The following is a 13,545-nucleotide window of genomic DNA, read 5'->3' as shown; positions in this document are numbered from 1 at the left end:
CGGAAAAGTTTTTTTGCTTTTAGAGCTAAACAGTTGCATTCACGTACTTTGTCAAGTCGGATAGGTCTTAGATTACATGTTTAGATTGTAATTAATCTTTTTACAGCTATTCGAATGGATGAGCTTATGCAATGGGTCTTTTGGGGCCGAGATTTGACATCAGTGAGGCCCACCTTTTATTGGGTTCTGCTTTTTAATCACACCCTTAATGTGTAGTTGTCTGAAATCGGTTTAAAGCGTCTGGTTAAAAGCCTTAACGAGGATTAAAGAGACATAAAAGAAGTCCATTTCACTGAATCACGTGATGTCGTGACGATGACAACTGAGTCTACTCTAAATATTAGCCTTGACTTTTGCTTCGGTCACGTTCTAACTGTAAATGTGACTTAGACCCCATTCTCCGCCTGCTTTGATAGGCCAGATCAAATATTGGATCAAGCAACCTGTGTTTGCGACCTGTCAATATTAAAGCTTTGGCTTCCAATAATTCAACACGTTTAACCCTCTCCCTCCTAGTAAAAAAATTAGAAAGTTATTTCAGATGTTTCCGTCCAAAAAAGACTAAAATACGCAAGTTCTTAACCGCGTGATTTCTATTCTGCTAGATTTAGGGAAAATCTTTTAAATCACCATCCCTTCACTTTTTGCTGCTATCTTAATCCCTCATTTGATCAGCCTAATATTAGGAGGAGGTCATTAACTTGGTTGCCAACATCACAGCGGCAATGGCTAATTTGGTTGGGTCATGAAATTTAAAATGAATGAAAATGATTACGTTTTTGAGTCCGTAGGTTTGTAAAATAAAATTTAATAAAAATGACGAGAAAATAAGATTAAGGTCTCTAATTGATAATGCCAGTACACTAAAGTACCGAAAACATAACAATGAATATCAAAACCCTCGTAAACCACTTCTGGGCAGTACGTTCTGCTAAAACACATGCCGCAGCTTCCTCAAACACCATGTACACCGTACTAGCAGCTCTGAAACCGAGTGGATTTCGGTTTCTACAGTGCATTGGCTGCAATCACATTCATCAAACTAAGCCAACATTTAGAGAGCTCGAGCAGGGCATTTGAAATTGCAGTAGAATGGCAGAGACCGCAACGATCCCTAAAGGCTCTCACTAGTGGGGTATGAAATGGCATCTCTACATACTTTGGGGTGCATCAGAGGGAAAACCACATTAAACGATCAGAGTTAGCTGTATTGAAATCTGTACGGGTATTTTGATCGTCATATGCGCACAAAGCGGGAATTGGTACTTCCACACCAGTACTACCACCACCTGTAGGCAGTGATGAGGTTAAACAAACGTTTGCTAGGTGTGTGGCGCGAGCTGATAGTCACACTTGAAAGTACGTGAAAGTTAAATTTGCCTAATTTCTTTTTGATTTATCTAAAAGAAAGGCGTCAACTCCGGAAAGGTGATAAGCCAACTCGGCTTACTGTGACGCTTGATGAATTTGTTGAACTCTGTATCTAACTACTCGAGTACTTCAGCCTCTGCAAGTTGCGATTCATTGCGGTTACTGGCCGAATATTGGTTCTGGAGGGAGATTATGGCCTCTAGGCAAGGAGGCTTACAACTGTGGTACTGTACAACCAAAGCGTCAAAAATTAATATCCCATTGCGTGCATCAACCTATTCGTTGTTTTAAATTACTGACTTCTCCTCAGCATGATAAGGTGATTTTTAATAGCCACACGAGCAAGCGGTAATTTAGTCAAGATTGCATACCAGGAAGTGTCATTTCTTACGTAGCGAAACGTTTTCTGGTAGGTATCAACCAAAGGCATCTCCCTATGCTAGAATTTAAGGTCTGTAAAACGTGAGAAAATGAAGTAAGATGTATCATTTGGAAGTTCGGATCACTCCATCAATGGGAGATCACTTATGCGGCGAATCCAACAAGTGGTGAGAGCAGCACCCATGCATATGGCTTTTCGGAAGCAGGGACTGAAAGGCATAAATTTAGCCAAGGTTAAATGCGAATACCCCACAGCAGATGCTTATTTCAGCGGCTCCATGAGGCAAATTTTATAGTGGTTCTCTCCGGAAAGCACCGCCATGAGAAAGCAGAAAATTTGAACCATATTAGCAAGTGAGCACAACGCTTTGTGCGTACTTTACTGTGTGTATCTAAAAGGACTTGACTCACGTCTTGTAAAATACGACTGTTCAGATCTTTATCCTTTCTTCCTGACAAAAAACTCTCATCTCATAAACTATCCATCGAGGATAAAAGGTGGGATTCAAACTTATCCGCTTAATTAGCCGAGTTTGAATTAGTTTCAGTGATGCCGAAACTTCTGGTATTCACTTTTGCCGAGTAACAGAATATACTACTTTTACAATGTCGCTCTGCTAGATGGTGGATATACAACCATTGAATGAAGCTTGCATTAAATTCTGGAAGGTGCTCAACTCTCGATTATGGGGAGTTGTAGTTCCCCACCACCTAATACAATCCAAAATTAATATCCTAGGAGTAATCATAAATGTGTGACGTGAATGACAACGAAGCATTTGGTTTGCATCGATATCAAATGGAAAAGTTCTGTGGGACATCTTTTAAGCAAATTGACACCGCCATCCATGCTTTAACAGATGATAAATTATCCACAGATCACAAATGTAGTCTTTGTCTTTTTCAAGTTACCAAAACGTACACTTTGCTTGTTGACTAACTTTTGATGAAAAATAACTTTGTTTCTACACTAAGCGAACACCTTAATTATCTCCAGCCTATCCATTAATTTTCAACCCCACGCTTCGAAGGCATGCATACCTTTTTGTACGTGTGGCGGACAAGAAATGGGGATGTTTGCTAGAAACCGAAAGCAGGTAGAGGTTTTATTCACATTTAGTAAAACAATGTCTGGCGTCTCCCATTAAAAGCTTCTTCTTGAGGAAATCTGGCTTTGGAGTGGGAAGAAGAGATCGTCTCCTCACAATTCTTATCCTCTGAACCCCTATATTGGCATTACCTCTAGCGGTAGTGATCTACTTTTAAGAATCAAGCGATCGCACACTAGATAGAATGGATATCTGGGGTACAAGGAAGAAGTAGAAAAAGGGACGGTGAGGAGACAAAGTAGCCAGCAAAGTGGTATTTGTACGCTCGATCCTCCGCAGAGGAAAATGAGGGATTTTGTAAGTGTTTGTATAGATAAATACTCTAAAAGCATTTAAGAGAACCATTTTCCTTTCGCACACTACCTTTTGTAGACCTTGTCGTGCCCCACATCTACAGATACAGAGAGGCGTCTTTTAACAATAGATGCTTAACTCGTCTTGGGAGTGGTTGATTAGACTATATATTCGGTCAGTTGCCCAATTTGCAAACCGGACCAAAAATGCCAGCAGCGTTTGGGGAATAATTTCAATGGACACTACTTATCAAGTTGATGGTATCCGCCTTTGTCAGGATATAACGGTGAGAATGGGATCCTCTCCTCGATTTGGATTCCACCGAAGTGGGTCGCCAATTATGTTTGAGTGTTAGGCTCTGACACCATGAACAATTCAACAAATTATATATTTGAGTAGAATAATTGCTAATGAATTTCAGGCACTTTGCCACCTTGCTGCAGCAGGTAATATAGCACACACAAAATCTGAACAAATTTAGCACCTCCTACATGAAAATATGAAATAGTGAATTAAAACTTGCAAATAAATCTTACAATAAGTTTAAGCCTCTGAAACAACGGCCGAAACTTTATTCCTACTGAAGGTAAATTCACTCCCGCTTAAAAGGTCACTGCAATTTGATGTGTTGCGGAATTTGGAAATTTACAATTCACTTAAAAAGGAGCATTTTTTCCAGCGACTTACGACGTCAATTAACACTAAAGAAAAGTTGAGGTATGCAGATTATCTCTACAAATGGCGGATGGATGACGGCCGATCTTGTATAATTGTGGCTCGGCGTGAGCTTCCAAATGTGCACATGGACTTCCCTTCTAAGGCGGAGGGTAGACGAAATTCAAGGGTGCGCACATATTATTCATTTGAATAAGTCGTTTTAGATCCTTGACGACTTGTGATAGATCTCATTTCACCAAAAAGCTAATTAATAACTCTATTTTGACGCTACAGTTTGTGCCTCGCTGAGTAGAATTATCCATTCATGTAATTTCGCCTCGCTTTCGTTAGCTACTTATATAAGTATGCTGTTGAACAGAAAAGAGCTTTTGTCATCCTAGAAAAGAAACCTAGTGATTTAAGATTTTCGCAAGTTTTTTTTCAGTTTCGCAATGCATTTCTCAGAATAATACACACCGGGACCACAGAAATTATAGAGGCAAAGAACTGATTTTAGGGGGTAAAGGCTGCACTCGCTTTTCGACGCATTGACTTACTACATTCACACGTTTCCATGCCGTTGGTACCTGGAATGTTTTCGTAATATAACCAAAACATTCTGCAACTGCTGGGTAAAAGCAAATTGCTGTTTTGGTGCCTTTCCGACACTAAAGTTGTTCGTAGGTGGTTCTGTTGACAGCTTTTAAGAAATCCTTTGGCTAAGCAACTTTATGACGGATCGTATGTCAACTAGACTTTCAGCATCAGGTAATCCGTGCTCTTTCTGAATGCTCGCACAAACGATTGCTGCATCGATGGGCTGAAAACTACCACGGTCAAGATCGACATCGACAGCCGTTCACGTGGCCACTTTTGAGATATTTGCCTTACTTATATCATAATGTTCTTACAAGTTTCATTATTTTGTTGCCTTTTGTAGATATCTGCTAGTCTTACTCATTTGACTATAAAAGAATTAACTACCATCATTGGCTAGCTGCTGGATACACCAATCACTGGCTACTGGACGTGATACCTTTATACTTGAGCTATAATATCCTGCCTAACCACAAAAGTGCTCACAAAGAGGTAAAGCTTTTATGGGTCTGACTATCCTCCAGCATCGAAGGTCAGCAATGAATTTGGTCAAAGTGTAGCCGTGTCCTCAAAGTCTCTTTCCAGTAGAAGATTAAGTTTGTCAGGGATGTCTGCAGCTACATAAATCAGCTCTATTTCAGTTTACCATAGGCTTGCTCCTGGCGCCTAATATCATCTCGCGTACTCTATTCCAAACCATCTATTCAGTCAATATCACGCACAGATGGACTTTGATTGTGGTACTGTCACTGATAAGGTCAAGGCCAATTAAAATACCCTAAGTATGTAAGAATAGGATTGTCCTGTGTATCCAGCGTCCAGCAGTCATGTTCCCCAGCTTAATGAAAGTTATCTCGTGATTATTTTATTTAGGAGCTCGCCAGGTTTTGTACTAGCACACAAGGAAACAACAGCTTGTGATAACTAGCAAGGCAGCACCCTTCAAAGAACTCGTCAGGATTGGTGTTTACACATAAATGAAATTAGGTTTCAGCATGCTTTAGGCTTTTTCGCATCATGTTTTAGTACTCTTTGCAGAAGAGCTAAGGCAAAAGCACTAACCTGATGGTCTACGCTTTCTGAATGGTAGAACAATCCTCCTACACCAGCTCTAAAAAATAACATCTTTGCACAACTAAAAGTAAAACGTTTTTATTTGGCCTATCAATTTAAAAACTTCGTGTGTTTAGTCAGAATTCCAAAGGTTAGTTCAGCCCTAGCACCGAATAATCGGAAGATAAAAGTGGTAGATATTTTGAAGAACCTAAAAGTTGGTTCGATGCAATACCTATAGATCCTTATCAGATATGGATAGTAGTGAATGACCTGAGAGAACTCCAGAGCTGTTATTTCACCGTTTCTGCTTTATCTTCACCATTGTCTACTTAACGTATCCTTTGAGTGTTCTTTAGTAACTTAAACTTCTCTGGATGCCTTTTAACTCGCATCAATCTCATGCTTTCTTAAGAAGCAATTGGCGGCTAAAATCGACGTCAGATTTAAACAAACTTGAAAGTTGTCAGCGGACGTTTATCTGAAGAGAGACTGGCATGGACATCAATGAATGCTTTTCAGGAGGTGGATAAAATGGTAAAACCATCGTAGTCTTGACTTGACGGTAGGCTCAATAGTGTGAACATGGAAACCGTTGTGGCAGTCACTTATGGAACAGGGGTCTACGTAGCTACACGTTATTTGCTTTGCTTGTTCACTTATCATCTTGGGCTCTTCATTGTCTTCAGGTTATACTTTTGCCTCAGTGGCGCCTCTTTCAGGCTAACCCTTAGAAGAATGAAAAGTCCTACCTCCCCATGCCTATATCCTTTCTTTTTGGATCTAGAATGGGTTGGGTTTAACTTCGCGACTTCTCTTTCCCAAAAGAACTGATGGTGGCGAGGTAAAAGTTATATCAATCAGACTCAAGACATCCTTCGCAGAATCAGGGAGTTTTCAGGACTTTGGAATGGCCCTGAAGCCTTTTGATAATTGCGCGTTTTCCATCCTGAATTCTTAGTAGTCTGCCTTCTATTGATGTAATTAAAGGGTAATATGTTGAATTACAAGACGATTAGTTAATGTGAGGAATTGGATTTACCTAAAGCTATCAAGAAGAAAAATCACTGGATATAAGATTGTAATTTTGGCACGTTTTCTTTTTTCTACTGGCTCCACCTGGGAAACAGATAAGGCATATCTTTCGGAAAAAGGGAACGCTGTTGGTGTAAATGGAGGGAGCGCCGCTGGGTCTTTAGAATTGCACAAGCAGCGCTGACGGGAGTTCAGGCGCTCCTATTTTTGCTGGAAGTAGCAAATTTTTTAAAGACATTTCTACTAGAAAATTGCATGATTAAACACAGGTACCACTCATTTACAGTTTTGACAAAGAGGAACAGCCCAATTGAGGACAGAGAAAGGCTCTAAATTATGCCAAGTGAGGCGGGATTGTGGTGAATTAAAATAGTACCATTGCTCTAAACTCAATCGCACCAGCAGGGAAAGGTGCTAGTCTCAAAAAACAAAGCCTTTTAGGAAAAATGTTAAAATTAGAAATAGCAGATCTAAAAAGTAATCCAACTATTTTCTAAATTTATAAAGTATTTTAAAAGAGGTAGAGTAACTTCCCGCTTCAAAAAGCAGAAGAATACGCAATTCCTAAGACCCGAAGAAGTCAGACTCAAGAAAGGTGAGGGAGAGCTAAAGCTAAAGAAGAAATATAAACGTCTATCCATTTTCAACTCAAAAAGGAACCACTGTTTGTAAAAATTTGAAGCCGTGCAATCATTTCTGTGAATTTCACATCGTTGAAACATTTGTTGAACAGTATTGCATCTGGAAAGGGGGCACATGTAAATTCCGAAGACAGGACGACTGTCCTTTGTACAAGAGACTCTCAACATAAAGGGTTAATAAGGCTCAACATAGACGGAATAATCCCTTCGAATAGTGGCGAGTAATTTTAGGTGGATTTATGTTGGAAAAAACCTTCGTTGTTTGGAAATCAAAAGAGCAGCCAAAGAAATTTGGTGGTGCAATTTTTCTCTTTCCTAGAAGAATTACGAGGGATAGACAGCTCTATATTGTCAGGTAGTGAACTTAATTACTTAAGATATGAATATCGCCGTGTGTTTTGGAGTTATCCTTCACTTTTAAAAGACTAGTACATCAAGTTATTCTTGCCAAATGTGCTTCACGCTCAACGTTCTGCTCTATATACCTGCCTTTACCCTTAGGAACCCTCTGTCCAGTTAGTGCAAACTTTCAAACACACAAATTGCAGCTCTCACTTTAATAATTGCAACATAATTGCTTTTATTATAGCATAAACTTGTGGTGATTTGGTAAAAACACACTTTTTTATTTGTAAAAGGTCCAATTTATCTACTTGGGGTTGTGAGCCATTAAAGTTGTAGCAGGTGCCTCACAAACTCACTTGTGTGGCATTTGGCAACGAAGTGGGTAGAAGAGGATTCAAATGAGATCACTGTTGTCTTTAAAAAAGTGCTTGGAGTACAGAATTCACGAACAATTCCCTACGCCCATGTGCAGCACGGAAGCTTAGCAATTCATCAAGAAGGGCTTTGAAAAAAATATTTGGAAAAAAAAGCATGAGGCTGCGTGGAGATCCTAAGAATATGCAATGAAAATGAAGCACTTTTTTATAATAATGTATTACAGAGACAAAGCTTAACTTTAAGTACAAGGTAAATCGGTTGTTGAAACCAAGCCTGAATGAAGGCACTTTTTCTGTCCTCTGCCTTCTCCAAATGTACGGAGTATACACACCAATGCACTAGCAACAGCATGTTCACCAGTAATAATTAAAAAACTGTCTGATAGATGAACATATGACAGCGTTATAAAATAGGGTTTAAATGCATGTGCTTGGGATCCTGTCCAGTTCCCGACAAGCTTGGCCTTACCTGCCGACAGGTATACGTGAGCAAGGGAAGCACGGCTTGTGGGTGGGTCACAGCCAGCTAATTGGCTAGCGAATAGTGACGAGGGCACGGGCTGCTTTCGGTTGCATGTACCTCAATAATTTAACTTACCTTGGCCATATAGCAAGCAAATACTCACTTTAAGTTTCCAATAGGCATTCAGCCAACAGAAAGGGACTGAGCGGGAGCACAACCCCAGACAAGGTTTTAGGATTACTCATGAAAGCGGGAACTTTTCGGAAACCGAAAGAGAAACGTTCTCTGGAATTACAGATGTCTCTAGTAAGTGGTACAAATACACTCATCAAACAAATAAGGCTGCTGAAGGGAATAAATGAGGCGTTTGTGAAGCCTTATACTGTTCGTTTGACTAAAAAAACCGATTTTATTTAACATTAGAATTAAAATAAAATTGTGTTGAATAATATCCCAGACAGTGGGGTTTTTTTAATTTTCTGACAAACTAATTCGTTACCAAATAGGTCATCCTCGCAACTATTCAGCCTTCAGCAAATGAACAGGTCCAAGTAAACGTTTTTATCTGCGGTCCACCACTCATACAAAGCAAATCAATCTTCTGGAGATGAAGTGGTTCATGCCTTAGAAATAAAGAGGGAGGTGGGAGGGAGGGAGTGAGTAATGAGCGGATAGTATAAGGCCAAATGTTGGTATAGTCCTCCGCTTGACGATACAAAAACACAAAGTCATTCCTTACATTTCCGCACAAATTTAGGACGCAAATAAGCGATGTGATGAACAGACTTCTAAATTTATCATTTCTAGCTAATACAAATGTAAACAAGTTGTTTGCCATCATTTAGGTTGAATATCACTTCAATTTGCGTCTGCTTCATTGACCTTTATGTCTTTTGTAAATGGTTGTGTTCAATCCCTCATTGCCAAAATCGACGAGCCTTCCGGGGTTTGAATCACCTCCTTGAGCGATTCTCATAGGAATTTAATTGTTATAAAGTTATTTTTGGGCTGTGGATTCTGCCATCCTACCTTCTCCGAAGGCTAGACAAAAAGGAGGCTTCTACATTTCTGGTGCCGGATAAAGCTCGGCTTTAAAGCGGGTGAGCTTAAGTGAACAGCTATAAGTTTTACCCAGTACATTTTGGGAAGAGGGGCTCCAAGGTGGGGATGAAATATTAGAAGGTACAACAAAAAGACTAAACCCGTCCATGCCTTATAAGACTTGTAAATGAGCAATCGTCTGCACTTTATGCGTTCCTCCAAGTTACGGCAAGTCTTTGAAGCGAGCTATAACCGATGGTCTAACACGCCGCTTAAGCCCTTTGGGCTCGGATGCATCAGTTCACCATGCCAAATTTATTTTAAAAGTTTAATTCATTTTTACTTATCTATGGGATGAATTATTGATGATTACTAAATTGCTCTTACTTCCAATTTACTTTAATCGACTTAAATGTTGTACTAGCTGCGAGTAAGCAATGTTTCATAATTCTGAGGAGCTAAAAGAAGGCCTCGTCGATGTAGTACTTACATCAAATTTGAATTTTCCAAACAGAGTCCGACGAACTATGATTTTATTTAAAAACTCACGGAGAAAAATCATGACCTTTCTCTGGGTCTTTAGTATTTTAAATTAGCACAAACGATATGTTAATAGAATGTGTATTCCAAAATAAACAGTCTTTCAATACATACTCTTACAAAAAGAACAGCAAAAGTAAAAGAGCATGAGTTTGACCAAGCCCTTTTCCAAAAATTCTAGAAACTTTGCCAAATCCAGCAACACAATGGAGCTACTTTACTCTCAATCAAGCATGCATAATGAAAAACTGTTGACACAACCTTCCCGAGGCCTTCAGCTATCCAGGTAGACAGTGAGAAGGCCAACGTCTTGAAAATGAAATCTTTTTCTACCAGTTGCTTTATTTGGATTGGAATACTGCAACGCAACTGTCAGATTTATTTAAACCCGGTCAATACGCCCTTGAGATGTAATGTTTATGGCATGGCACAATTTTAGCTTTCTATTCTAAATCGTCTACAGTTCCTTGCCAGAGTTTTGTGCGAAGGAGAAACTGATAAGCTTCTTGCAGTTCAATGTGCTACTAGTTGCGTCTCCCATGTTATTTCAAATAAGATGGCTTTGGGGCGCATTAGAAATACTTAATTCGTCAAATAATTTGAGCTCTTAGGCCAAGTTTAGTTAAAAGAGAATAAATTACTCAGTTGTTTAAAAATTTTACGGAGAAAAATATATGCTTAAGCGGACCTATTGCGAAACAAGCATTTAGATACTAAGCATAAAATCCCTACATTTTTTAACCCTCCTATTTTCCCAATAATAAACATATATACCATGTCTTCTTCTGGTCAACCTCCTCCATTTGAAAGGGAGTAACGATGAGAACATTAAATAAGCTCAAAATGCTGAGTCATTAATGTGACTACACATCTTCCCACCTTGGGTAGCCAGCTAAATTATCTTTCTGACAATATTCACTGCTTTCAGAGCTTTTATTTGCTTGAATGAATGATTTTGTTTAATTCCCCTGCCTGCATTGCATATTCATGATGTTTACATTAACTAATGTGTTTCAGGTTTGCCATAATTTGTTTCCCAGTTCTAAATTGCCAAATACATTACCGATCAGATGCTTTAAGCAAAAAATTTTAGATACTTTAATCCATTGCAGATTTCGTGGCATTTTAGCTCACTTTAATTTGATACCGCAGGCATTAGGCTAGACTTTATCCACATAGGAATCCACTTATTGTAATAATCTTTGGGGAGAACTTGACCTAAGTACGGTTTGATTTTAGCACAGAAACGGCCCAACTCTATCGTATTTTTCAGAATTAAGTTATATTTTTACTTGAACTAGCAAGAAGTGGAATTCCAATTAGGTATTCGTCGTCGTTTGGTTGTTGCATGTTCGAATTACCTACCAATAAAATGTAGGAATATTTTAGACAAGCAAAGTTTTTAGGACTTTTCCCTTAGAAATTTCGGAAAAGCTGTATATTTTTTGTATCAGGTTGCTGTCCAGGAAATAAAAGCAGACCTTTCCAATTACAAGAGTTTGCAGGACTTAAAAACACACGTCGAATTGGAACCTTCAGTCATTTTTGACTTGAATTTTCATAAAGTTGGTTGCAGTAATTGTAGCATCAATAATCCGTAATTCCCACCCATGTAAGGGAATACGCCATCACCCTTTTTCAGTCCTCGTAGACGAGTTTGGCAAGGAAAAAACCATTTAGGACCTCAATTGCATTTGCGCAGATACAAAGCACAGGGTTGGCGAATTCGCCTTTTTGGCCAAGTGTTACTACCTAAATCTCATTTTCTCTATTTTCATAGCCCTTTACCATTTTCGTGTTTTATGAGTGTATTTATTTCAAACTAGGAATCTCTACGGAAATTTATCCACATCTTTTCGTTTCACATCATTTAAATTCAAATTGTTAAGTAATTTATCATCGGTTGTTTTAAAATGGAATAAATTCTTCAAAATTTATAATGAATGAATTAATTAAAAAGGAGTAGACGAGTTTTCATCTCTCCCATTTCCGAGGTTGATCATGGAAAGGCAAAATCAAGACCAAATTGCTTATTAGCATAATTTGTAATTTTTAGTCTTCTAAAAATATTTCAAATCGCTTTTCTGCATAACAGAAGAACTCACCTCTAAAAAGAGGTGCCTGTCGTAAAAGTAAGCTTAAATACACCTTTGTAAGACTGCTTGAAGCTTAATACCATGAGAAGTTAAAACATCCGCAGACTAGCACCCTTGCAGACGTAAGACATGACATAAAAACTCAGACGCTTTACTTTTTGTAGTTTATGGAGTCAAGACCTTCTACACCGCATGTTTTCGGCAAAGACCAGCCTCTTCTAAGCCGAGAGTACAAATGCAAGCACTGACGCAGCAACATAAATACGCAAGAGCTCCATTGGTCCAGCTTTTGCAGGTTGATGATTGGTCCCAAGGATTGTGGTGGCATCGCTATCGCATCTGGCGCTGTCCCTTCTGTGCACACACAGAAGGGACATACACAGAAACACAAACACACCCGCGCGCGAATAGAGGCAACAATGCTGGAGCACATTTTCTGCCACCACTGCTTCCACTCTTATTTGGTATGGTAAAAAACAATGGAAAATTCGCCCTCTTTCACCTCTCCCACTTCCACCACCTCAGCAGCCAATAACAGCAGCAATACCACAGGCACTAGCGCTGTTACAGCAGGCACCAACAGCTCCATAGGACCGAATACAACTGTTTTGGCAAGGGCTCTCTTTGATAACAGTGCAGAGGTGGCACAGGAACTCACATTTTCTAGAGGAGATGTACTCATAGTACTCAAGAGGGACCCTCCTGGATTTGAGGGCTGGTGGATTTGTAGCCTTGCTGGCAGAGTTGGGATCGCGCCTGGAAATCGACTGGAAATTTTAGGATCCGTCAAAGTAAGTCCTCTTCTCACCATGATATTAATAATATGTTTTATGGGTTGTCAACTCATTAGATAGATAGAACTATTCGAAGTTTATTTTCATGGTGTAAAATATTTAATTAGTGACAATTTTTGCTTATAACTGTAAGAAGACCTATGTGCCTTGAATGTTTAAGTCGTAGCCCCTCTATGTACTCATGTGAACTCAAACTTTTCCTTAGAAAAGTGTGCAAGGTTTACCTTTGCTGATAAAATCATGCCCAAAATTAATTTAACTTGCCAGAAAGACTCCCTTGAGGAGAAGCTTGTTCAACACTGTGAAAAGTAAGGGCATATGAGAGACAAGTTGAAAGCTGCCGCAATTTCACAAAGGCGAGTTCTCAAACGGATTGTTTAAAAACGTTTACGATTTCTGAGAAATTACACATTTGTGCTTTTCTTGCGAAATTACGTGAAGAAATGCAACCCCTCACGAGCAGTAATTGGGCATCGGTTCATAAAAGGCTTCATCCATTCTAACCGAAGAGTGACTATAAATTAGGCAAGTTCTCCTTTCTCTAGCATACGACCCGATGTTATTTACAATATTTTCATCTTTTACTATGCAAAAAATTCAGATATACATTTTTTTGGCCTAAAAGCTTCCAAGGGTTGGGGTTTTGTCTGAATACCTTTTTTAATGCGGAATATAGAGAAAGTAGCAGCAGAAAGTGTTGAAGTAGAGTTGGAAAACAAAAATAACTGAATCAACAGCCCACTTTTTCTCT

General features: G+C 39.1%; 2 protein-coding genes across 2 annotated transcripts; both read left to right on the top strand. All coding sequences in view use genetic code 11, as the record gives it.

The window, feature by feature from the left end:
* Nucleotides 1-2,503: 2,503 nt before the first annotated feature.
* EGR_09095 (hypothetical protein) lies at nt 2,504-4,809 on the top strand (the record flags this gene model as incomplete). The annotated part of the gene is made up of 2 exons (XM_024498344.1): nt 2,504-2,659; nt 4,753-4,809. 2 exons carry the CDS (start codon nt 2,504-2,506, stop codon nt 4,807-4,809), a joined length of 213 nt encoding a protein of 70 aa, XP_024347253.1.
* A 7,670-nt stretch (nt 4,810-12,479) lies between these two features.
* Nucleotides 12,480-13,106, top strand: EGR_09094 (Cas scaffolding protein family member 4; the record flags this gene model as incomplete). The annotated part of the gene is made up of 2 exons (XM_024498343.1): nt 12,480-12,791; nt 13,062-13,106. The coding sequence occupies 2 exons, from the start codon at nt 12,480-12,482 to the stop codon at nt 13,104-13,106; spliced, it is 357 nt and encodes a 118-aa protein (XP_024347252.1).
* Between the last annotated feature and the right edge of the window lie 439 nt (nt 13,107-13,545).

This window comes from Echinococcus granulosus (assembly GCF_000524195.1).
Source record: "Echinococcus granulosus chromosome Unknown EG_S00131, whole genome shotgun sequence".
NCBI classification, from domain to species: Eukaryota; Metazoa; Platyhelminthes; class Cestoda; order Cyclophyllidea; family Taeniidae; genus Echinococcus; species Echinococcus granulosus.
Note: the sequence above shows the minus strand (reverse complement) of the source record. Positions and strands in the feature narration are given on the sequence as shown.